We start from the raw sequence: 27,466 nt of genomic DNA on the forward strand, positions 1-27,466 counted from the left end.
AGAAAGTCCTGTGAGTACAGGGGTGTGCCAACCCATTTTTTTTTTGCTGGTCATCTACAAGGGGCCCAGTCTAGTCAGGGTAGTCAGGGACTACTTCAAAGTGTGAAGTTAGTGCCCAGTGGGCAAGGTTTTATTTTTATGGTTTGTTTGGTAACAATGGGCACCCCTGTTTCTGTGCATAATTGCCTGGGTTTGTTTAAAAGTGGGAAAATAAATCTGTGTTTTCCTTGAAGAAGCCTGTGTCCCTGTCTTTCTGCTCCTTTGTCCTATGCTGCCTGCCTACCATTGACTAATTCCCTCAAAAGTTACATGTGCAAGCTGCCAGTTTTGGCACAATATATAGTTCATAAATAGAAAGCACTAACGGCACAATTTTCTAGGGATGCACCGAATCCAGGATTCGGCCAGGATTCGGCCTTTTTCAGCAGGATTCGGATTCGCCCGAATCCTTCTGCCCAGCCGAACCGAATCCGAATCCTATCCTAATTTGCATATGTCAGAAAACAAGGAAGTTAAAAATGTTTTCCCCTTCCCACCCGGATTCGGTTCGATATTCGGCCGAATCTTTAGCAAAGGATTCAGGGGTTCGACCGAATCCAAAATAGTGGATTCGGTGCAATTTTCATAAAAACTAGAAGACCTTTATTCCTCCAACCACATGTCTACGCGTTTCGGTCCACAGTGGACTGTCATCAGGTCCTGATGATGGTCCGCTGTGGACTGAAATGCAGAATAAAGGTCTTCTAACTTTTATGAAAATTGTGCCGTGTGTGCTTTCTACTTATGAACTATCACTACACTGGTTAGCCCTCAATATTTTGAATGGTGTGTGCAGATTCACGGAAGTATATATATATAGCATTGGATATTGACTGGAAGATAGGCAAAGGCTACAAGGGGAGCACAGAGGAGTGCTAGGTACAGTATTTTGCGATTGTCATATCTACATTTCTATTTCTATTCCAAGTAGCCAAATGTACTGTATGTACAGTATTTTATTCGAGGCTCAGTTGGGGAGGGGGATTTATTTATCTGTCTTCCATTTTATGGTGCTACTAATCTTTATTGCCTGCATCCTTAGATTGCAATTGCTTCAAGATATGGGGCAGCAAGTTGTTCCATGAGGAATTGCAGGTACAGTAGATTGAGTTCTCTTAACGTTTAACTTGTAAATAAGATACAGACCAAGACTGAAACTCGAATTTGGAAACTTGCTAGCCTTAAAATTAGGAGACCAAGCTATATAGGAAATCCACAACGTACAAGCCCCCAAATGCACTGAAAAATATGTTTAACTAAATTATTTTAGCAGCAGTTTAGAAGGTTCTTAGATTAAGGCAGTCTATTAAAAAGTAAATGTCAATGGGGCATATTTATCAAAAAGTGAAGTTAGGGATCGTCACAATCCTCTACAGTGAAATTTCCGCCACTCTCCATTCATTTCTATGGCATTCTGAAAGGCATGTTTATCAAAGTGTGAACTTTCACTTTCACCCATTGCTAAATACTCTCAAAAATGGATAGCGGGCAGAATTTCACTCCAGAGGACACTGGTGATCCCTAACTTCACTTTTTGATAAATACGTATGCCCTAATGTGTACTTTGAAATAGATTAGAGGGCCAGAACAATCTTTCAACATCAATTGTGAGAGCCAAAATCTAATTAGAAGTCACTTCACAGAATTAACTTTCTAATCTGGTAGTCGAGTGACCAGACCCAAGTCATGCCTGGCTTTGGATAATAATAATAAACGGTATCACATGTTTTTATATACCATGAGTGATCAGTATCGGTATTTTACATGATGAAGCTAATTTGAAAATATCAGTGCTAAACTGCAAGTAAGTTATAAGTGCAAATATCAGTAGCAATCAGGCCTATAACAAAGATAATATCAGACTTGGTTCATCACTTTCTAACTCTGAAGAACATTATAATTTCATTTGTATTGGACTGTTACTAATGTACCTACTGACTGTGCTTGGAAACTGGTTGATTATTATACTTGTGTGTCTGGTGTCCCAACTGCACACCACATGAACTTCTTTCTATGTAACTTGCCAGTTCAGGACATTATCTCTCCCAAAGCTGATGGCCATCAAACTTACAGGAGAAACCAGCATTCATTTTTTAACACAGCTATTTCCCTTTAAAACTTGGATTTCCTGCAGTCATTTCGAACTGTCTTTGATGCTCCTGGTCATGTTGCTAATGCCTCTTTGATGGCAGAAAGTAGTTGGAATAATGAGGCTTTTATCAGAGCCTATAGAGCAGGCTCAAAGATGATTTGGTCTCGAGAGACCTCCCCAAGCAATTAGAAGATCTGATTGCTCTTGCGATCAAGGTCGACACGTGACTTAGAGAGCACCTTCGGCCTCTGCAATGCTCGCACCGTCTCCAAGGAGTTTGCGAATGACATTTTCCGGGATCAATTGGGGAAATTAGTGGTCGTATACCTAGACGACATCTTATCTTCTCCAAAGACTTGGAAAGTCATCGTTCTCAGGTGAAGGAGGTACAGTACTCCCTCTTTGCCAAATTGGAGAAGTGTGTCTTTGAGGTGTCCAAGATTCCGTTCCTTGGATATGTCATTTCCCCCTAGGGATTTGAGATGGACCCGCCAAGATTTCGGCTATACAAAAAAGGCCTCAAGTACCAAGGCCATACAGAGATTCATTGGATTTGCAAACTACTACTGGCAATTCATAATAAGGTTTTCCTCCAGTATTTCCCCTATCCATGCACTCATCCGTAAACCCATTTTTCTGGCCTCCTCCTGCCCTGGAAGCCTTCCAGTCCCTGAAAGATGCTTTCACTTCAGCCTTGGTTCTCCATCACCCTAACCATTAATTACCCTTCTTCATTGAAGTTGATGCTTCCGATGTCGGATCAGGAGCTATTGTTTCCCAAAGACATTCTGCTGATGGAAAATTACATCCGTATGCATCCAAGAAATTCTTGCTCTCGAGGAGTGGTGCCACCTCTTAGAAGGAGCTTCTAACCCAGTCACCATCTACTGTATACTGACCATAAAACCTAGAATTTATACAAGCTCTTAAAAGACTTAATTCCCTACAGGCAAGATGGGCTCTCTTCTTTTTCCGCTTAAACTTTGTTTTGACCAATCGTCCAGGCTCCAAGAATCGGAAAGCAGATGCACTATCCTGAAGCTTCACTCCTGTGGATCGTCATTCTGAAGTGCAAGATCCAGTCATTCCTCCTGCCAGAATTATTGCTTCCCTTTTTCCTCAGTTTGCTGAGCAAATCCTATCTGCTCCTTTGGATACTCCTATCGGGATGGCATTTGCACCCCCTGAGCTTTGCCTCTCCATTTTGTAACAAACCCATTGTTCTAGGCAGGTCCGACATTCCAGTCCCGAAAAGACTCTAGAGTTCCTGCAACGTTTAGTCTGGTGGCCGACTATTCGAAAAGATGTCAAAGACTTTGTTGCTGCTTGTACTGTTTGTGCTACCTCCAAAGCTAGCCATACTCATCAGTGGTCTATTACAACCTCTACCCTTTCCCTCTCATCCATGGACTCCCCTAGCTGTAGCCTTTATTGTAGAGTTACCACCCTCAAAAGGGAACACCATCATTTGGGTGGTTATAGATCGCTTCAGTAAGATGGTACACTTCATTCCTTTGCTGAAACTCCCCTCAGCGGTAGAACTGTCTCAATTGTTTATTCAATTCATTTTCCAGCTGCATGGCTTCCCGGCAGAAGTAGTCTCTGACAGGGGATCTCAGTTCATATCTAGTTCTGATGCTCTTTATGTGAAACTCTGGGTATCACTCTTCAGTTCTCTTCTGCTTACCATCCCAAAACTAACAGGGCAGCAGAGTGGGTGAATCAAGCATTAGAATCATATCTCTCTCTGTCAGGATGACCATGGGCAGAATTCGCTCATAACATAACATGTGTGCCACACTTCCACTAGGAGTCTCCTTTTATGACAGTGTGCGGACAACATCCACAGGCTTTTCCACAAGACTTCTTCTTGACGAATGTCCCCGCCACAGATGATCACGCAGCCCATACAGTATGTCTGCTATTTGGGCTGCGACCAAACCAAATTTGAAAAAGAGCTCTCTGGTGCATAAGACTTTCGCTGATTGCAGACGGAGAGCCTCTCCTCCATACAAAGTTGCTGACAACTAGGAACATTCATTTAAAGGTTCCTTCTCCCAAGTTGGGTCCAAAATATGTCGGTCCTTTCTCCATTTCAGAGATAGTTAATCCTGTAGCTGTCCGACTACAACTTCCACCCGAGATGCGAATTCAAAATGTGGTTCATGTCTCCCTGGTAAAACCAGCAATTTCCAATCGCTTCTCTTCAAATCAGTCTTCCCCTTCATCTATCTCCATGGGCGGTCAACAGGAGTATGAGGTAGAAAAGATTTTGGATTCCAGGCTCTCCAGGGGGGTCTTTACAGTTCCTCATTAAGTGGAAGGGCTTTTGTCTCGAAGAATGCCCCTCGCTTGGTAACGGAATTCTACAGACAATTCACCCATAAGCCAAGTCTTGTTGGTCCAGTGGCCCCCCGCTCATCTGCACTTTCTTCCTCTTCGGTGCAGCGTACAAAATGTAGGCGCCCATAGCCACCATGTGGGTAGCAGTAGTGCCGGACAGCAACGCTGATGCGGCAGTGCCGGCGTCCTGACGCCATTGCAATGATGTCACAAAGTGGCGTGAAAATTCTACATAAAAGGATGCCCAGGACGCCGGTTCAATGCCCGATTATAGGTTTTGTTTGGAACATTCCTGGGTGCTTAATACTTCTTGTTATACTGATTTCTGGACTTCTGACCCTGCCTGAACTTCGACTTTGATACTAATCTGCCTGCAAATTGAGCTTCTGTCTGGATATTGGCTACGACTACACCTGATCCCTATTGGTACCGCAAACTTGGACTTTAACCCCTCAGCTTCCTCCTTGGCCCCCTGACATGTGGATAACTAACTTTGCAACTAAACAGTGTTTGCAGAATCTTTTAAAAGTTATGCACAAATTGGCATTAACTCAAAAGATTAAAGGTCATTGCAGTTTGGCCCATATAAATAATATTCATGAGCTGGAACAAGGTCAGAGAACTGCAATTAAACTATTTTAGTTGTTGGGATTGGAACAATAAAATTAATGTCTGAGGAAAGTTTGATTTCTCTAGAGAAGAGGTTAGAACATGTTGGAGAAATAGTGGGAGATTCTTTTTCTCCCCAAACTTCTCAAGACTAGATGAACTTTGTCTTAACTGGCGGTCTTTATCACAAGGGTGATAAGCCTTCATAATGGTCTGCCTGGAGGAATCATAATAATTATCTCTTTATTGAATTCCAGATTGTACCAAAGAGCCTGATGTTAATTGGTGTTGTTGATTGGTAGTTATGAAACATACAGTCAAATGAGAATCAAATTCTTAAATAAATGTTATTCCCATAGCTTGGAGTAATGAGCACTTTGGGGATTTAACATTATTTCGGATAGTTTTTACAAAGCATTAAATACTCTGCTTTCAAATCTGCTGTTGATCTTCTATAAACACTGTGACGATTTACACAACAGAAACAGGAGACCCTGGTAGGCAGCAAATACTGTTTTCTGCTCTGTTCCTGCATTTCATTCATTCAGCAAAACATTCCAGTTTTAATAACATTTATCAGGGACCCCAAGAAGATACCTAAATTACATATTTGCCACATTTAATTACCCTTTCCTCCTTATACCTACAGTGGTTTAAATAATTCTTTAATATTATAATGAAATGTAACTTGCTTTATAGTTCTGGTATACTATTGTGAGCATAAAATTTTTTTTGACGCCCATTGACTTTAATGGGTCTTTGAGAACTTTTCGCCCTTTCTGCGAATTTTTTCAGAGGCGAAATGGGACAGATTGCTCATCACTATTCTATTGTAATGCTGGGGTTCAAGGGCCGACTCAATTTACAAATCAGTTGTCTAATTGCACTAATAAATATACATGCTGTGTTCTCATTATGCAGTTAATGAACTACAGGTTTATCCTTCCATAAATTAATGGATGTGCTCCTCATTGTGTGTTGGCTTAAAGTCTTCTCATTGCACTTGTTAATTGACTGACTCCACAGATTTATCTTTTGGGAGAATTATGGTTAGTTGTTCCAATACATCAACTGTCTTCATGTTTAGCATCACACAATCCCTAAAATGTTGCACGGGCCCTATATGTTATACTTTATAAATAAAGTTAGTTATTGTAATTGTCAAATACACTTGTGCAATTTATTATAACACATACAGTATTTTTAAAGCACCAACATATTACACAGCACTGTACCTATGTCCTAATCCAGACGTTGTACTTTTTAGGTGTCATGCAAATGCTGTTTCCTTCTCAGTGTATGCAGTGCCATTGATTATGTCATGAATATCTCAGTACCAAGAGACTTCTATCTCCTAGCATTTTCCAACTCTGAACAACATCATCATATTATTTTTATTGGACTTTTACTAATGTACCTACTGGCTTTGGTTGGAAACTTGCTGATTATTGTACTTGTGTGTCTGGTACCCCAACTGCACACCCCCATGTACTTCTTTCTGTGCAACCTGGCAGTCCAGGACATTATCACTGTCTCTGCTGTCCTGCCTAAGCTGATGACCATCATCTTTATAGGGGAAAGGAGCATTTCTTTTTATGGCTGCATAACACAACTATTTCTCTACATATCTTGCACTGACGGTGATTTTCTCTTGCTGGCCATCATGGCTTATGACCGATATGTGGCTATTTGTATCCCTATGCGTTATCACCTTATTATGAAAGCCAGATTTTGCATCCTTTTGGTGTCAACAGCTTGGATTTTTTGTACCACCAATGCATTGTGCTATGCATTACTTATGTCTAATTTGTCATTTTGCAGGCTTATTAAAATAAATCATGTATTTTGTGAAATCCTAACCTTGGTGGAGCTTTCCTGCAGTGATACAACTCTCATAAAGACATTAATAACAGTTGATGCACCATTAATAGGTGTTTTTCCATTTTGGTTGATCTTAACATCCTATGCTTACATCATATATACCATCCTGAAGATGAGGACCACAGCAGCAAGGCTCAAGTCTTTCTCCAGCTGTTCTTCACATCTCACAGTTTTATTACTATATGGTGGTACATGCATCAGTTTGTATATGAAGCCAGTCTCAGAAAACTCTCAGGAAGTAGACAAGTTGCTTTCTCTGATTTACTTGGGTTTTATTCCAGTACTTAACCCATTGGTGTACAGCCTCAGAAACAGACAGATTCAGTATTCCGTAAAAATAGTGTTTACCAAATATCTATTCCATTCTCTGTACAATTAATAGTTACAGAAGGTTCCCTAAACCATAAAAACTTTTGCTAAGAACCTATTTACCAGTATTAAATCTGCTCCTTATGTTCTGTAGATTTATGTAGTTTATTTTATATTTTGTTAAATAGTTAGTAAGCTGTTAAAGTCACATTTGAAATTACTTTGACATCTAAACTGCTAGCACTAGTGAATAAATACATAAAATAGTGAATACAATAAATTAAAATACTTTTGCTAGCAAATCACACAGCTGAAAGCACTGTCCTCTCCAACTAAAGGAACAATGCTGGGATCTGGCCATTTTGCTAACTACAAATGTACATTTTTTTAATATTTATTTTTTATCATTATCATTTTTATCATTAACCTAAATCTTTCCATGTCACAGTTTAAACTGGACCCAACAATCAAAACACTGTTACAATTTCTCTGTCTGTAGGGACTCTCTAACATCTTTAGTCTTCCATCCAAGTCAGTGCTTGATTTATATGTTAAGTGGGACTCTAAATACATGTTAGCTGTTGAAATTCCATATTGGAGAGAAGCAGAAGACCAGTTTCTTAGAACATGTAAACTTACCCATATGCCATTGCTACCATAGACCCTAACATAATAGCAAAACAACACAATTCAATCACCTCCTTGATTTGCTTAAGTTATTTTGATAAATTAGAGTGCTGGGTGGTTAATATGTTCAAGGTTAAACGTTTGGGAAAAAGCTAAATAAACGCTAGTTTAACAGTTAATAGAATTGTATTTGGACCCTTCTTATTTGAGAAATGTGCAACCCTAGACAGAGTCTGCAAAACCTTTTAAATACAAAGAGGCTTTGATTTAAAAGATGAAAGGTTAATGCATCTTGAGTATGCAGTTTGGCTTCGAACACCATAGGGAACATATTCAAGAGCTGGAATAAGGTCAACGTTGTCAAAGTTGCTTTGGCTTCTCTGGAGATGAGGTGTATGGAGGTTTGCACATTTTTGACATAGACATTCCAGATAGTGGGGGTTTTCTAACTAGATAAATTGTGTTTACATTGGAGATCTTCACCATGAGGGTGGTAAAATTGTAGAATGGTCTGCCTGGTGGTATCATGATGATTGATTTTCTTTATGTCTTTAATATGGTTTTACAAAAACAAAGCAAAATATCATATGCACACTATGTGTGCATGGCGGTGTGTGATCATTATAATAAATATACTGTACACATCATGATAGATTGTGTGTGTAAAAACACAAGCCCACAGCTGCTAGGGAACATTGTCAGGCCCATGTGATCCAGGAAATGATTGTGCTTAAAGCAACAGGGCAAGATTCAGTTGGAGGAAAGAAAACTTTTCTCCTAATAGAGTTCCAGTTTTTCCCATAGACTTCAATAGGATTTTCATGTGATAAACAATGAAATTACTTTTCCTAACTGAATTGCCTTTGGCTCTATGGGAAAATCTGGAACTGAATAAGGAGATAAGCTTATCTCATTCCTTGAATCTGGCCCATTATGTATAAAGTCAATATTTTACTTATATTCCACAGTATAAACTAGGGATGCACAGAATCCACTATTTTGGATTCGGCCGAACCCCCGAATCCTTTGCGAAAGATTCGGCTGAATACCGAACCAAATCCTAATTTTCATATGCAAATTAGGGGTAGAAAGGGGGGAAAAATGTACTTCCTTGTTTTGTGACAAAAAGTTGCGCAATTTCCCTCCTGCCCCTAATTTGCATATGCAAATTAGGATTCGGATTCGGTTCGGCCGGGCAGATTCGGTGCATCCCTAGTATAAACCATTATTTTTTTTGTTGATTTATGTTTATATGCAAAATCTTGCATAACAAATTAAATCAGGGGTGTCCGAAAGGTTGATCAGTAGGGATGTAGCGAACGTCGGAAAAAAAGTTCGCGAACATATTCGCGAACTTGCGCAAAAATGCGAGCGGTTCGCGAACGGTTCGCGAACCCCATAGACTTCAATGGGAAGGCGAACTTTAACATCTAAAAAAAAAATTTCTGGCCAGAAAAATGATTTTAAAGTTGTTTAAAGGGTGCAACGACCTGGACAGTGGCATGCCAGAGGGGGATCAAGGGCAAAAATGTATCTGAAAAATCTGCCTGTGTGTGCTTGGAAGAGATAGTGTAGGGGGAGAGCTGTTAGTGATTTCAGGGACAGATGATAGTAAGTTTGCTGGCTAGTAATCTGCTTGATACTGCTCTGTATTGGAGGGACAGAAGTCTGCAGGGATTTGAGGGACATTTTAGCTTAGGTAGCTTTGCTGGCTAGTAATCTACTGTTCTCTTTAAACAACTGCCATACGTTGACCTTGTAGGCATTGTTTGCCCAGTTTTTTTGGACGCAGCCACTGAAGCACAGTTGCCAGAAAAAATATGCCATATAAATGCTGAAAATAGTCATTTTTCGCCATACGTTGACCTTGTAGACATTGTTTGCCCAGTTTTTTTGGTTGCAGCCACTGAAGCACAGTTGCCAGAAAAAATATGCCATATAAATGCTGAAAATAGTCATTTTTTGCCATACGTTGACCTTGTAGGCATTGTTTGCCAAAAAAACTGGGCAAACAATGCCTACAAGGTCAACGTCGTTGACCTTGTAGGCATTGTTTGCCCAGTTTTTTTGGCCGCAGCCACTGAAGCACAGAGGCCAGAAAAAATATGCCATATAAATGCTGAAAATAGTAATTTTTTTGGTCGCAGCCACTGAAGCACAGTTGCCAGAAAAATTATGCCATATAAATGCTGAAAATATAAATTTTTTTGGTTGCAGCCACTGAAGCACAGAGGCCAGAAAAATTATGCCATATAAATGCTGAAAATATAAATTTTTTTGGTTGCAGCCACTGAAGCACAGAGGCCAGAAAAATTATGCCATATAAATGCAGAAAATATGCATTTTTTTGGTCGCAGCCACTAAAGCACAGTTGCCAGAAAAAATATGCCATATAAATGCTGAAAATAGTCATTTTTTGCCATACGTTGACCTTGTAGACATTGTTTGCCCAGTTTTTTTGGTTGCAGCCACTGAAGCACAGAGGCCAGAAAAAATTAAACCAGTAGGGTTTGCACCCTAGTTTGTAACGGTGGCGGAGGGAGGAGGACGCTAAAGGACAGCTGTGTGTGGAGTCATGAGGCTTGAAGAGAAGGACAGCTGCATAGAAGTCAGAACAAGTCTTCCGGCGTGCAGTAACCCTCCGAGATCCACCCCTTAATAAAGGTCAGGTAATCGACACTTTTGTGACCTAGGCGAGTTCTCTTCTCAGTTACAATCCCTCCTGCTGCACTGAAGGTCCTTTCTGAGAGCACACTTGAGGCTGGGCAAGACAAGAGGTTCATGGCAAATTGTGACAGCTCTGGCCACAGATCAAGCCTGCACACCCAGTAGTCCAGGGGTTCATCGCTCCTCAGAGTGTCGATATCTGCAGTTAATGCCAGGTAGTCCGCTACCTGCCGGTCGAGGCGTTCTTTGAGGGTGGATCCAGAAGGGTTGTGGCGCTGCCTTGGACAGAAAAACATTTGCATGTCTGACGTTACAGACTGGCCAAAGGGCTTTGTCCTTGCAGGTGCGCTCGTGGCAGGATTACTGGCACCTCTGCCCCTGGAATGTTGATGAGTTCCTGAAGTGACATCACCCTTAAAAGCATTGTACAACATGTTTTGCAGGCTGGTTTGTAAATGCCGCATCTTTTCGGACTTGTGGTATGTTGGTAACATTTCTGACACTTTATGCTTGTACCGAGGGTCTAGTAGCGTTGCGACCCAGTACAGGTCCTTCTCCTTAAGCCTCTTGATACGGGGGGGCCTTCAACAGGCATGACAGCATGAAAGACCCCATTCTCACAAGGTTGGATGCAGAGCTATCCATCTCCGCTTCCTCATTATCAAGGACTGCATCATCCACGGTCTCCTCCCCCCAGCCACGTACAAGACCAGGGGTCCCCAAAAGGTCACCACTAGCCCCCTGGGAAGCCTGCTCCTGTTGGTCCTCCTCCTCCTCCTCCACAAAGCCACCTTCCTCCTCTGACTCCACTTCTGGCACCTCTCCCTGCGTTGCAGCAGGTGCCTGGGTTCGTTCTGGTGATTCCGACCAGAAATCGCGCGCTTCCAGCTCCTCGTCACGCTGGTCTACAGCCTCATCTGTCACTCGTCGCACGGCACGCTCCAGGAAGAAAGCGAAGGGTATTAGGTCGCTGATGGTGCCTTCGGTGCGACTGACCATATTTGTCACCTCTTCAAAAGGTCGCATGAGCCTGCAGGCATCGCGCATAAGCACCCAGTAACGGGGGAAAAAAATCCCCAGCTCTGCAGATCCAGTCCTACCACCCAGTTCAAAAAGGTACTCGTTGACGGCCCTTTGTTGTTGCAGCAGACGTTCCAACATAAGGAGCGTTGAATTCCAGCGAGTCTGGCTGTCAGAAATCAAACGCCTGACTGGCATGTTGTAGCGCTGCTGAATGTCAGCAAGGCGTGCCATGGCTGTGTAGGAACGTCTGAAATGGGCCGACACCTTTCTGGACTGGGTGAGAACGTCCTGGAATCCTGGGTACTTGGAGACAAAACGTTGGACTATTAAATTTAACACATGTGCCATGCAGGGCACATGTGTTAAATTGCCCAGTCTCAACGCTGCCAACAGATTGCTTCCATTGTCACACACCACTTTTCCGATCTGCAGTTGGTGTGGGGTCAGCCACCGATCGGCCTGTGACTGCAGAGATGACAGGAGTACAGATCCGGTATGGTTTTTGCTTTCCAGGCACGTCATCCCCAAGACAGCGTGACAACGGCGTACCTGGCACGTCGAATAGCCTAGGGGAAGCTGGGGGTGCACAGGTGTGGAGGAGGAGAAGGAGGACCCAGCAGCAGAGTAAGAAGAAGAAGAGGAAGAAGACGAGGTAGAGAGCGATGGAGGAGTAGAGGTGGTGGCAGAACCGCGTGCAATCCGTGGCGGTGACACCAACTCCACTGTTGTTGTTGAGCTACCCATTCCCTGCTTCCCAGCCATTACCAAGTTCACCCAGTGGGCAGTGTAGGTGACATACCTGCCCTGACCATGCTTGGAGGACCATGCGTCAGTAGTCATATGGACCTTTGGCCCAACACTAAGTGACAGAGATGCGGTAACTTGGCTCTGCACATGTTGGTACAGGTGTGGTATTCCCTTTTTAGAAAAAAAATTGCGGCTGGGTACCTTCCACTGCGGTGTCCCAATTGCTACAAATTTGCGGAAGGCCTCAGAGTCCACCAGCTGGTATGGTAAAAGCTGGCGGGCTAAGAGTGCAGACAAGCCAGCTGTCAGACGCCGGGCAAGGGGGTGACAGTCAGACATTGGCTTCTTACGCTCAAACATGGCCTTCACAGAAACTTGGCTGGTGGCAGATGACTGGGAATGGGAACAGGTGGTCAAGGTGGAAGGCGGAGTGGAGGGTGGTTCAGACGGGTCAAGGAGAGCAGAGGTAGAGCAGTAAGATGCTGGACCAGAAGGAGTGTGGCTTTTAGTTTGCCTGTTGCCTTTGAGGTGTTGCTCCCAAAGTGCTTTGTGCTTGCCGCTCATGTGCCTTCGCATAGAAGTTGTACCTATGTGGCTGTTGGGCTTACCAAGGCTCAGTTTCTGACTGCACTCATTGCAAATTACAATGCTTTTGTCAGAGGCACACACATTAAAAAAATCCCACACTGCTGACTTTTTGGAAGTGTGCGATCTGGCGGTAACAGTAGAAGTTGGCGGCATTGGCGGCAATGGCGGGTGCGTTGGCCGGCTGAACACAGGTGCCGATACATGTTGTTGCCCTACTGATCCCTGCGGGCTGTCCTCCCTGCTTCTTCTAAGTCTTATTCTCCTACTGCCTCTCTGACTCTCCGTCTCTCCATCTGAACTACCCTCCTCTTGCTCTCTTCTACTAGGCACCCACAAAACATCAATCTCCTCATCATCATTCTCCTCAGATGCATCAATTTCTTCTGACACATCACAGAAGGAAGCAGCAGCGGGGACCTCCTCCTCATCACTCATTATGTCCATCTCTATCGTGTTCTCTGCCAGAATTAAATCTGGTGTAAGGTCCTCATCTCCTTCATCTTCTTCTGGCAATAATGGTTGCGCATTACTCAGTTCAAGAAACTCATGGGAAAACAACTCCTCTGACTCCAGTGAAGAAGGGGCACCGGTGGTGGAGGAAGTGTTACGTGGGGTGGCCATAGCAGTGGAGGATGAGGAGGATGTTGTGGTAAAGTTAGAAACGGTAGAGGATGGGGTGCGCTGTGTAAGCCAGTCAACTACCTCTTCAGCATTTTGGGAGTTCAGGGTCATTGGCTTTTTAAAACTGGGCAATTTGCTAGGGCCACAGGATTGCATAGCAGCACGGCCCCTAGCACGGCCTCTGCGTGGCGGCCTGCCTTTGCCTGGCATTATTTTTAAAAAAACAACAACAACAAAAACTCAGTTGGTTTTTCTGGAAACGATAATACACACAGCTAGATGGCAGTTTGAAGAAAACAGTGTGCAAATAATGCCTACAAGGTCAACGTATACACTACTACAGCGGTGGATACGGATTACGTAAAATATATGAATGCTGCTTGAAAAAAGTAACTCAAGTGGTTTTTCTAGAGACGATAATATTATCAATATTTAGACAAAATGTGAACAAGCTCACACAGCTAGATGGCGGGTTGAAGAAAACAGTGTGCAAATAATGCCTACAAGGTCAACGTATACACTACTACAGCGGTGGATACGGATTACGTAAAATATATGAATGCTGCTTGAAAAAAAGTAACTCAAGTGGTTTTTCTAGAGACGATAATATTATCAATATTTAGACAAAATGTGAACAAGCTCACACAGCTAGATGGCGGGTTGAAGAAAACACTGTGCAAATAATGCCTACAAGGTCAACGTATACACTACTACAGCGGTGGATACGGATTACGTAAAATATATTATGGCTGCTTGAAAAAAGTCACTCCGGTGTTTTTTCTGGAGACGGTAATATTATGGATATTTAGACAGAATGTGAACAAGGTCACACAGCTAGATGGCGGGTTGAAGAAAACAGTGTGCAAATAATGCCTACAAGGTCAACGTATACACTACTACAGCGGTGGATACGGATTACGTAAAATATATGAATGCTGCTTGAAAAAAAGTAACTCAAGTGGTTTTTCTAGAGACGATAATATTATCAATATTTAGACAAAATGTGAACAAGCTCACACAGCTAGATGGCGGGTTGAAGAAAACACTGTGCAAATAATGCCTACAAGGTCAACGTATACACTACTACAGCGGTGGATACGGATTACGTAAAATATATTATGGCTGCTTGAAAAAAGTCACTCCGGTGTTTTTTCTGGAGACGGTAATATTATGGATATTTAGACAGAATGTGAACAAGGTCACACAGCTAGATGGCGGGTTGAAGAAAACAGTGTGCAAATAATGCCTACAAGGTCAACGTGCGGTGGATACGGATTACGTAAAATATATGAATGCTGCTTGAAAAAAAGTAACTCAAGTGGTTTTTCTAGAGACGATAATATTATCAATATTTAGACAAAATGTGAACAAGCTCACACAGCTAGATGGCGGGTTGAAGAAAACACTGTGCAAATAATGCCTACAAGGTCAACGTATACACTACTACAGCGGTGGATACGGATTACGTAAAATATATTATGGCTGCTTGAAAAAAGTCACTCCGGTGTTTTTTCTGGAGACGGTAATATTATGGATATTTAGACAGAATGTGAACAAGGTCACACAGCTAGATGGCAGTTGGTTGAATAACACACTGGGCAAAAAATGCCTACAGGGCAAATAATGCCTAAAAGGTCAATTTATACACTACTACAGCGGTAGTAAAATAAAAAAAAGTAAAATAAAAAAAAATGAATATTAAAAAAAAAAATTAAAGTTGGTGCTGCTGAACTACTAGGAGCAGCAGATTAGCACACCAGTCCCACTCCCCAACACTGCTAGACTAATAGCACTGGGCTCTTATAGTAGTAGTAGTAGTAGTAGTAAAACAACAAAAAAATAAATAAAAGCAGTCCTTACAAGGACTACTGTTATTGCAGCAGTCAGCAGATGAGATCAGAAGCAGGACAGCTGCCCACAGCAGCTACATACAGAGCACTGCTGTAGAAGGTAGATTACTAGCCAGCAAAGCTACCTAAGCTTAAATGTCCCTCAAAGCCCTGCAGACTTCTGTCCCTCCAATAACAGAGCAGTATCAAAACGATTACTAGCCAGCAAACTTTCAACTGTCCCTGAAATCACTAACAGGCAGCAGCTCTCTCCCTACACTATCTCTTCAGCACACACAGGCAGAGTGAAAAAACGCTGCAGGGCTTCGGTTTTTATAGGGAAGGGGAGTGGTCCAGGGGAGAGCTTCCTGATTGGCTGCCATGTACCTGCTGGTCTGGGGTGAGAGGGCAAAAAAAAGCGCCAACAATGGCGAACCCAAAATGGCGAACGTCGCGCGACGTTCGCGAACTTCCGGCGAGCGCGAACACCCGATGTTCGGGCGAACAAGTTCGCCGGCGAACAGTTCGCGACATCTCTATTGATCAGTAACTACCAGTAAACCTTTAGCTGATGATCAGTAGATTTCATACTTTTCATTCAGATATTTATGATGCTACGTTGCAAAAGAAATAGTTGTTTGCTAAATATAGAAAAATACATTTTCCCATAAATCAATATTTAAGTAATATTTTCCATGGAACAGAATGCTAATAATGCTTTTATGGATGTAGATCATAATGGGACAACATCACTAAAAGTAGACCCCGCATTAGTAAAGTATGGGCATTCCTGAATTAAATTAACTTTATTGAGTAATGAGCAATGAATGGATTTCATCGTATTTTCTATAGGTTTTACTAAACATTTAAATTTTCTGCTTCTAACTCTGCTGTAGCTCTTCTATAAGCACAATGAAAATTTGCACAAGGCTTGAAACAGTCGAAACAGAATCAGGAGACCCTGGTAAGATGTGACCCTGGTTTGTTGGCTTAAAGGCTGCTTAGTGCACATATTAGAAAACTGTCTCTTCAGATTAATCTACTGGGACACCTTTGCTTGATTTCTCCAATTAAGCAAGTCTTAACGTTCAGTTTCACACATTTCCTCAAATTGCCATGTTACTATACATTCTTTGTGTTGAGCTTTTCTGACTATTTTTTATTTTTACCAGACTAGAAGGAAACCCATTTGACCTTGGATATGATCTATCATCGGTAAGTAAAGACAGAGATTTGCTTCCAGGTGCTTCGTCCTACTGTTGATCAACCTAATCTTTACTTGAGAATTACCTATTTGCTTATATAGCTGATATTCTGTTGTGAGACCAATGCACCTATAGGGCTTACATTTGCATATGCTTCGAAATCAACACCAACATTTTGGGGTTGGCAGTGGTTATGTTCTAATGTGCATTTCCCTATTGTGTATCAATCTACTCTTACTTGATGTATACTTCTTCCAAAACCATAACTGATACTCTGAGGTGAGGCACCTGACCTGTAGCTGCAAACACTAGTGCGCAGATTTATCAAGGGTCGAATTGAAAATTCGAAGTAAAAAAAAATAATTTTGAAATATTTTTGTGTACTTCAACTAGGGAATAATCCAAATTCGATTGGAATTTACAAACAATTCAAAAATCCGAATATCGAAATTTATCATGTACTGTCTCTTTAAAAATTTGACGTCGACCATTTGCCATCTAAAACCTGCAAAATTGCTGTTTTGGCCTATAAGGGACCTCCTAGAACCAATTTAGAGTCAATTGGTAGACTTTGAAAAATCTAAAAAAAAATTTGAATATACTTTGAATCAAATTCGAGATCTTTGATTGAAAAAAACTTAAAATAATTTCAATTGGTCTTTTTTATTTGAATTTTAAAGTTATGGGAGTTCAAAAAAACTCCCATTACTTTGAAATTCAGCCCTTGATAAATCTGCCCCTAATAGTGCTGGATTGAAGTATTTCCAAAGAAAACTAATGCCACCATTTCACTTTCATGCAAAGTATCTAAATGAGTAGAATCCATTGATATATACGTTTCTCCCCCTTCCCTTCAGAAAGTTAAGCCCTTATATATCTACTGGTATTGCGGGTATGTTTTAGCGACGACTGTTTCCTTTATCTGTAAGGAATTTTTATTTAAGGTTATGTTGCAAAGATCAGGGGAAAATTAATGTCATATATTACATAATGGAAACCAGAAAACAGTAAGAACATAGTAAGAAAATATAGGTATCAAATCATAAAGGGGGTTATTTATAAAAATCCGAATGTTTCCGATAATTTTATTTAAAAAAGAGCAAACTAGAATCCATGGTTTGACCTAATTCATTATTAAAAAGCACAATTTAATTGGATTAGGGAAAAACTCAATCAAATCAAGCAAAAATCAGAATTGTAAAATTTTTAAATATTTTTTTCCCCGAATAGCTCTATATTTTCATGCTTTTTCCAAAAAAGTCCAAATTATTTGGACCAGCGCAGATTTCCAGTTTGGATATGGACCTCTCCCATTGACTTATATACAACCTAGGCAGGTCTGAGGATTTTCGGATTCAGACTTTTTCCATCCTCGGGGTATAATAAATCTCGAAAAATTCAAGTTTTTTTCCCACTAAAAATTCGGATTTTATAGTAAAAAAAAAACTTGAATTCTTTTAGTTTTTGCATTCGTCTATTAAATAACCCCCATAATGTCTTGATTAAGAACCAGATTGAGAGGGAACCATTTCAAATGTAGTGCCTTTAAACATGATGTACAGTAAATGTATGGAACTACAAATGACATTTCATTGATGCTTTCCCACATACAGTCACATCCAATTGTACCATAATTATGTTCTCCATCTCAGTAAAAGGGAAACCTTATACGGTAAGTTATAAAACATCTAGCAGCTAAACTTACAAAACAAAATCCTACAATTATTACATTAAACTGCTACATTCTACTTCCATGTACTTCCAAGGGCAAATACTGTGCAATATGAGACCATTCAAGTCACATAATCTTTATTTATCCATAACAAATTTTCAAGTGCTGTCTTGCAAAAAAGGGCATAAACTCAGGAGATGAACTAAAGGGATGAAAATATAATTTTGCCTCTTTATAAATCCCTGGTAAGGCCTCACCTGGAGTATACACGTACAGTTTTTGGCTCCAGTCCTTAAAAAGAGATAAATAAGCTGGAGAGAGTGCAGACTAAATTGTAAAGGGGATCGAAGATTTAAAGGGTAACTATCATAAATACGAAAATTTAAAATACGTTTCAGCATACTGAAATAAGAAAATGTACTTTATGTACAATTTCTGAAATAATCAAGTTTATCTTCACTATCCCTCTCTCAGCATCTGTTTCTCTTCATTCTGTCTTCACGCAGGAGCAGGGCCGGAACTAGGGGTAGGCAGAGTAGGCGGCTGCCTAGGGCGCCATTACTGAGGGGCGCACTTTTTAAGGGAATTTTTTCGGGTTTTTTTTTCCTGTCTTTTTTTTTTTTGTTATGCGTATTTAATAATTTATTTATGGCCGGGCACCGGGCGGAAATCATCTCCTCCCTCCCCCACCCTCTTGCCGGCAAGTAATGGCTCCTAGTCCTGCCTGAAACCATAGGCGGTGTGGCATATACATGGAGGGGGAAGCGGTGTCGTTTTTATCTGGCCCATACTTCCATAAATAAAAGGTATAGTGAGGCAGGCAGGGAGGCACGCACGTTACGTTCAGAAGCTGGGTCAGGAGGTGACGTCATGCTTGAGTCTTTGAATACGGAAACATTCCTAAGCGCGTTAAGTATCCTCTGCAGACTGCAGTTCAAAAGAAGGACTCGCTGTGGTGAAGAAGCCAGTGTATTACCAGCCACCTTAATTTAAAACCAAACCTTGCTCCTCTCTTTGCTGCAAAATGGTATGTCTGGAATGTGTCTATTTTTCAGCTCTTTATTTTTAGATGCACTGGGCAAGATGGGCTGCAGAAAGGTGGCAGCAACACAGGTGGCATGGGTTCACACTTGTTTTTTAGGCTTAAAACTTAATTTAGATTTAAAACTTGCAGAGAGATTTTTTACTTGCAGGCGCCGCTAGAAAAAGGCACCATATGAGGGGCAATAATTAAAAAAATAAAGATTAAATTAATTAATGCTTATAATAAGCTTTCTAAAATTTAAAATTTAACCTAAAAGTAAACTTCCCCTTTATCATCCACATCATTCATGTGATGTAAGTGGCCAAATTGTCACAGCAATGAACCATTAATTTGGCATTTGTTAAAGTTAAATAACTTTTATTATGTTATCGAATGGGTGATTTAAAGCAAGTTTTAAATTGGTCGTCATTATTTTTTAAAGTTTTTCAGTTGTTTGCCTGTTTCTTCTGACTTTCAAATGGGGGTCACTGACCCCATCTAAAAAACAAACAAACAAATGCTCTGTAAGGCTACAAATGTATTGTTATTACTACTTCTTATTACTTATCTTTCTATTCATGTTCCAGCATTTTATTCAAATCAGTGCATGGTTGCTAGGGTAAGTTGGACCCTAGCAACCAGATGGCTGAAATTGCAAACTGGAGAGCTGCTGAATAAAAAGCTAAATAACTCAAAAACCACAAATAATAAAAAATGAAATACAATTGCAAATTGTCTCAGAATATCACTCTCTACATCATACTGAAAGGTGAACCCCTTTAAAGGGGATCTAAACCCCCCCCCCCAAAAATGGCACTTCTCTAAGCATTTTTTACTTTTACATTATTTTTCTATTTCTTGTGGCTTCTGAGTCATTTGTGTTTTTAAGACCAATACCAGTGAGTTTAACACATTGTCAGGGTCCCTGACACTCAAAGAAACCTTTACAGAGAGCTGCTGAGCTGAAGTCTGTTATTAGCAGTTAAACTGTATAAACTGCTAAAAATCCGGAAAAAAATACTTGACCAGTAAGTTCAATTACTTTTTTGGAGTTTTAAGTCAGCCTAAGTATAGCCACATTTAGCCTCTCCAGACAAAAAAAATCACCCTCCGCCTATGCCTGCCTCCTTCTGTGCGGTGCGTTGGCACATCGGTGCGACATGCATCAATGACGTCGCTGTTAGATGGAGAGAGGGAGGCAGAGAACTGGCGGCCTAGGTAGGTGCGTTGGTGTGGTCACGCTCTGTCTCATCCACCTGAGCCTTGCATGCACCGTTCAGCTGAGCCTGCCCTGAACTGAAGGAAGATTTTCTTCTGGTAGTCTGTGAGTGTGACGCTTCCAGATTTGCTGCTGGCACAGGTACATAAATTGGGGGCAATATGCCTGCTGGCACAGGTAACGTTTGGGGGCAATATGTTGGCTGCTGGGCCTGGGCTTGTGTGGCAGGTACAGGGGGCAGTATGATGGTTGGCTGCTGGCACAGGTTTGGGGGGCAGGCGGAGGGGGGGGCGCTAATTGAAGCTCTTGCCTAGGGTGCCAAACTACCTTGGCCCGGCCCTGCGCAGGAGTTTGGTGCCAGCTATTCATTGACAGATAAAATATATTTTATAGGGGGGCTTCCTTTCCTCGTAAATGTAATGTATTTGAGCTTACTCAAATAACTGATTCCGGTACAAATAAAATATAACAAAATAACTGACAAATTCTGCACGCAGAGAGCTCCGATACATCTTATAGGCAAAAATAGCCCCCTTAAAATATTATGTATTGGATTTAAATGTCATTCAAAATCAGACCCCTAACTCTTGCTTGAAGAGAGACTGAAAAGAAACAGGTGCTGAGAGGGGGAGAGTGAAAATTAACTTGAATGTTTCAGAAAGGGTCCCGAATTTTCAATTGATTATATTTAGAAAACTTCTTATTTTAGTATGATGAAGCCTATATTAGATTTTCAATTTCGTGATAGGGTAGACTGCCAGGATTGGGATTGTTTTCTCTGGAAGAAAACACTTTCAAGGGGACATGATTATTCTTTACAAGTATATTAGAGGACATTATAGACAAATAGCAGGGGACCTTTTTACCCATGAAAATGATCACCTCACCACAGGCCATTGTGGCAGGAGTTTATTTGAAGGGGTTGAACTTGATGGACTTTGGTCTTTTTTCCACTTAACTAAGTAACAATGTAACCTTGCTTACCTTATAATTAGGAGGCCCAGTTATATGGCACCCCAAAACATATGAACCCCTATGTGCACAGACGAAACAACTTTCATATGGCCCAGTGCATCCCCTAAGGTGCAAAGTTGAAATAAAAGTGCAAATTCTAATATAACTTCTGCAAATACTCCAGCCTTGCCTGTAAAACAATACCATTGGATGGCATATCAAAATAAGACATAAGGATCTGTTACATAACCTATTATTATGATAAATGCCTTGGTTATGCACAAACATAATAGTGAGGTAAGCTATTATGTTATCTGATGCTCTTCCTGGAAGTCTCTGTTGTGCTTTAGAGATATATTTGATAGGAGCTGCAATGCCAATACATTGTTATCGCCAGGGAGTTACAATTCACGTACTTGACAAGCTTGTTAACCTACTGGTGGTTAATTGACCTAAAACATTATAATAATAATATACGAGACAAACTATAAAACAGAAGCATGGGATTATATGATGTGTTATTCAAAGCATATCTTTGTTTTGTTTTTTTTTTAGTTTTGTTCTTCACTCTCAAGCACAGAATTTAAAATGGCTATTGGGTTACTAGGTCTTACTTTCTCTGACAACCATGAGAAAACAAGCAATGAAAATAATAATAATATCGAATTATAGATATTCCATTTTTAGAGAGCTCAAGCACAGAATTTAAAATGGCTACTGGGTTACTAGGTCTTACTTTCTCTGATAACCATGAGAAAACAAGCAATGCAAATAATAATAATAATATCGAATTATAGATACTCCATTTTTAGAGAGCCCCAGAGAGGAAAAATATGTAGGCAAATATTACAAAAAGTTTTTTTTTTAAAAAAAAGATACAGGTATGGGATCTGTTATCTGGAAACCAATTATCCAGAAATTTCTGGAATTATGGAAAGGCTGTCTGCCATAGGCTCCATTTTATCCAAATAATCCACACTTTTAAAAATGATTTCCTTTTTCTCTATAATAATAAAACTGTACCTTGTACTTGATCCAAACTAAGATTTAATTAATCCTTACTGAATGTAAAACCAGCCTATTGGGTTTACTTAATGCTTACATGATTTTCTAGTAGATTTAAGGTATGAAGATCCAAATTACAGAAAGATGTTATCCGGAAGATCCCAAGTCCTGAGCATTCTGGATAACAGGTCCCATACCTGTATATAAAAGAGGTTCCTTACATGGAGAATTTATTGAAAGGTACTTGTTAATAGTTCCTTCAAAATATATTTGAGAGCCAATTCCAGCCACAGTGACAGCTGTAATTTAAATAAGAGCCATTACAAACACTTTCTAATTTATGTCACGAATAATGGTTAATGAGTACCCCACACACACAAACCATACCTGGCTTTGTAAAACACAGAATCTCCTGCATAGCAATGATCTGGTATGATATATATTATAAAGACTAATCAGTAGAACTAATATCTGTCTGTATTCTGCACTGTGTGGCTGAATTGCAAATGTGTATTATTTTCCAATAGCAATGAATAAGACATTTGTTTTGAATAGCCTACTATTAATTGCAAAATTAATGCAAAGATTTCTTTATATTTCCCAACTACACTTGGACAATTTATTAACATTAATATATATTTATATCCACCATGTTCTTGAGGTTTTCATGTAAATGTTGTTTACTTCTCAGTGTATTCAGTACCATGGATTATGTCTGAAATATCTCCTAGCATTTTACAACTCTGAAGAAAGTCATAATATTTTTGTTGGGCTGTTACTTATGTATCTATTGTGCTTCTAAACTTGATGATTATTGAACATGTGTTTCTGGTATCCCAGCTGCACACCCAATGTACTTCTTTCTGTGTTACTGGAATTGGAAGGCCTGGTTGTGAAGTTTCTTTATTCATCCAATATCTGGTTCCCAAACTTTATGTTCTTAGATAAAGTAATGTTGCAAAAACTGGAAAAAGGGATACAGGAACAGATACACAAATGCAGGATCTGTGCTGCTACTTTCTTTATTAACACAACGGGGCACATTTACTTAGGGTCGAATATCAAAGGTTAATTAACCCTCGATATTTGACCGTCGAAGTAAAATCCTTCGACTTCGAATATCGAAGTCGAAGGATTTATCGCATTTCCTTCGTTCATACGATCGAAGGAAAAATCGTTCGATCGAACGTTTTTCCTTCGATCAAAAAAAGCTAGGAAAGCCTATGGGGACCTTCCCCATAGGCTAACATTGATGCTCGGTAGGTTTTAAGTGGCGAAGTGTCGAATAGTCGACGATTTTTAGTTTGAATCGTTCGATTCGAAGTCGATGGTCAAAGTAGCCAAAAAAATACTTCGAAATTCAAAGTAATTTTTATTCTATTACTTCACTCAAGCTAAGTAAATGTGCCCCAACATTTCGAGCTGTGGGCTCTTTCTCAAGTGTGTTACAATACAAATTAGTTACACAGAAATATTTAAGGTGTGTTAATCCCACCCCCCTTCAACATCATATGTGAACTCTAAACTGAGTGAGAGGCGACTGCTGTGGGGAATCCATTCCAGCCTGGCCTCTTAGCTTGAATAGTGCAAGGCAAAAATTCATATTTACAAAGTCCAAATTCATGTGTATTTTAGTCCCATTTCACAAATCGTTTAGCACTTGTCCCCAATACTGCTGAAAACGCCTACTAGAGTCCATCTGTTAAACTCTAATCATAAACAAGGCATGACGACATATATTCATCGAAGGAGTTCAGATTTAAAGCTTACATTTAAATTAGCCATTTACTGCAAAAGAAAGCTGCCTTTATAACCTGTGTCTTACCCAGGTGTTGTTCATGAGGACCAGGTATGCTATATTCTTATTCAGAAAAATAGGCAGCAATCAATTTTCTCACTGTAAAGAGAACGAGAATGTGGTTAGCATTCAACAATCTTATAAAAAACTAGCAATACTCCACTGGGTCGTTCATACCTATTGGATTCAAGCTATGAAACCTTTTAATGCATAGTGTTTCTTTTTGTAGTAACAATTGTTTCTTATTTCCACCTCTGTGTGGATCCTCAATCACCTCAAGGACTAACCATTTTAACTTAGTTGCATTATGTTTATGCATATAAAAGTGGCGAGATACAGGGGTGTAAGTCGCAGTATTTGATTCAAAGTTACATATATTCCCCTTATGTTCTTTAATTCGTTCTTTTACCGCTTGGGAGGTTTGACCTACGTAAAATTTAGCATATACACCACGAATGTTGTGTTACATGTTGCGTAATGTTTAAGGGATATATTAAAACATTTTGAGGGGTGTTGGACTACATATTCTTTAATTACTGAAGAACAACAAATACATTGGAGACATGGGAATGTACCTGTAACTTCTTTTCCCTGGAAAATCCTGTCTTGTGTCCTACATTTTTTCTCAGCCAGACAAAGCATGTCTTTAAGTATATGCCCTCGCTTATAGCAGAACAGAGGGTTGTTTTTACAAATTTTATTAAATTTATCATCATTTTGTAAGATGGGCCAATATTTTTTAATCACTTTTTCCATTGCTGTGCTGTGTTTGCCATATTTACTTATAAACACAACCCCTTCTATTTCTTTTAACCTGGTGTAGAAGGGTGTCTCTCTTTAGTTTACATACTTCACCAGCTGTATTCCTAAGGGCTTGTTCATTGTATCCCTTTTCCTTAAATCTTTTTACTAACTGGTCAGCTGCTTTCTGATACCCCTTTTCATCAGAGGATATTCTCTTTGTTTGCAGAAATTGGCCCTTGGGGATTGCTTTAACGCATTTTGGTGACTGAAAACTTGTCTTATTTAAAAGATTATTACGGTCTGTCTTTTTTCTATACAAGTATGTGGTAATACTACCATTATTCAAAGTAATTTGTACATCCAAGAAATTTAAGGAGGTTTCAGATACCTCTGTCGTGAATTTAATCGTCGAGTGACCCATATTAGCCTCTGTGACCATGGTATGGAACAGGTCTAGGTCTCCCTTCCAGAGGACCAAAATGTCGTCCATATATCTTAAGTAAAGCATTATATGGTCTTTAAATCTATGTTCTAAGAACAATTTCTCTAGACCATGGACAAACAAATTCGCAAAGCTAGGAGCGACCATACTCCCTTGTTTATGCCAATACAGAAGATGTAATTTCTGTACCTAAAATAGTTCTTTTTAAGGAACAGATTTATACAGTCAACCAAAAAGTAGATTAGCCCATTGGACAGGTTTGTTTCAAGTAAGCATTCCTCCACGCATTTAATACCTTCTTCCTGAGATATGGAAGTATATAAGCTCTCTATGTCAATGCTGCATAGTTTACAATTTCCCAGAGAGCATAATTTAACCAACAGTTCATTTGTATCTTTTAGACATACTGGTATTTGTTTCACCAGGGGTTGTAGATAAAAGTCTACAAATTTGCTTAGTGGTTCCAGTACTGAGCCGTTCCTAGACACTATAGGGCGACCTGGAGGAGTTTCTAAAGATTTGTTGACTTTAGGCAGCATATACAGTACTAGTGTGCGTGGGTATTCTACCTTCAAAAGATCAGCAGTACCTTTGGTGATTAAACTATGACAATGCATCATCTACCAACATTACAACCTCTTTTCCTATATCAAACACTGGATCTTTACTTATTTTTTCATAATGCCCTTGTATTTTGAGTTGTCGCAGGGCTTCTTCATTATACTTCGTACTGTCCATAATAACGATAGCCCCGCCCTTATAAGCTTTTTTGATAACCAGTGATTCATTATTCTTTAGAGTATTAAGGGCTAAACATTCTTTATAGGTTAGATTATTGTTAGGTTTAATGACCTTTTCAAATTTAGCTGGTCACACGTAGGACTGATTCAGTAATATTGGAATTGGAGGGCCAGGTTGTGAAGTTTTTCTGAATAAGAATATAGCATACCTGGTCCTCATGAACAACACATGGGTAAGACACAGGTTCTAAAGGCAGCTTAGTTATGTGTACATAACTTTCTTTCTTTTGCAGTAAATGGCTAATTTAAATGTAAGCTTTAAATGTGAACTCATTCGATGAATATATGTTGTCATGCCTTGTTCATGATTAGAGTTTAACAGATGGACTCAAGTAGGCGTTTTCAGCAGTCCTGGGGACAAGTGCTAAACGATTTGTGAAATGGGACTTAAATACACACGAATTTGGACTTTGTAAATATTAATTTTTGCCTACTCAAGCTGGAAACTACTCAAGCTGGAATGGATTCCCCACAGGAATCGCCTCCCACTCAGTTTTGAGTTCACATATGATTTTGAAGGGGGTGGGATAAACACACCTTAAATATTTCTGTGTAACTAATTTGTATTGTAACACTTGAGAAAGAGCTCACAGCTCGAAACATGTTGTGTTAATAAAGAAAGTAGCAGCACAGATCCTGCATTGGTGTATCTGTTCCCGTATCCCTTTTTCCAGTTATTACTTCTTTCTGTGTAACCTGGCAGTCCATTATCTCTGGCCAGGACATTATCTCTGTCTCTGCCATCCTCCCCAAAATGATGACCATCACCTTTAAAGGAGTAAGGAGCATTTATTTTATGGCTGCATAACACAGCTTTTTCTTTACATAACTTGCAATGATGGGGATTTCCTCCTCCTAGCCATCATGGCTTATTACAGCTATGTGACTATTTGTATCCCTCTGCGCTATCACCTCATAATGAACCCAATGTTCTGCATCCTGCTGATGACAACATCTTGGATGTTCTGTGCCATCAATGCAATGTGATATGCTTTGCTTATATCTCATCTGTCATTGTACAAGCTTATTAACATAATATATTTTGTGAAATCATATACGTGGTGGTTTCCTGCAATAATTCAACCGTCATAAAAAGATTAACAGCTGATATACAATTAATTGTGATTTTTTTTATTTGTATTGATCCTAACATCCTATGTATGCATCATATATACCATCCTGAAGATGAGAACCTCAGCTGCAAGGTTCAAGGCTATCTCTAGCTGTT

The 27,466-nt window shown here is 40.0% G+C and overlaps 1 protein-coding gene across 1 annotated transcript; it reads left to right on the forward strand.

Annotated features, from left to right (window-relative positions):
* The first annotated feature begins 557 nt into the window (after positions 1-557).
* Positions 558-7,343, forward strand: LOC121402020 (olfactory receptor 1F1-like). Its single transcript, XM_041587740.1, has one exon. It carries the CDS (start codon positions 6,405-6,407, stop codon positions 7,341-7,343), a length of 939 nt encoding a protein of 312 aa, XP_041443674.1. The 5' UTR covers positions 558-6,404.
* The last annotated feature ends 20,123 nt before the right edge of the window (positions 7,344-27,466 follow it).

Source organism: Xenopus laevis, chromosome 3S (assembly GCF_017654675.1).
Source record: "Xenopus laevis strain J_2021 chromosome 3S, Xenopus_laevis_v10.1, whole genome shotgun sequence".
NCBI lineage: Eukaryota > Metazoa > Chordata > Amphibia > Anura > Pipidae > Xenopus > Xenopus laevis.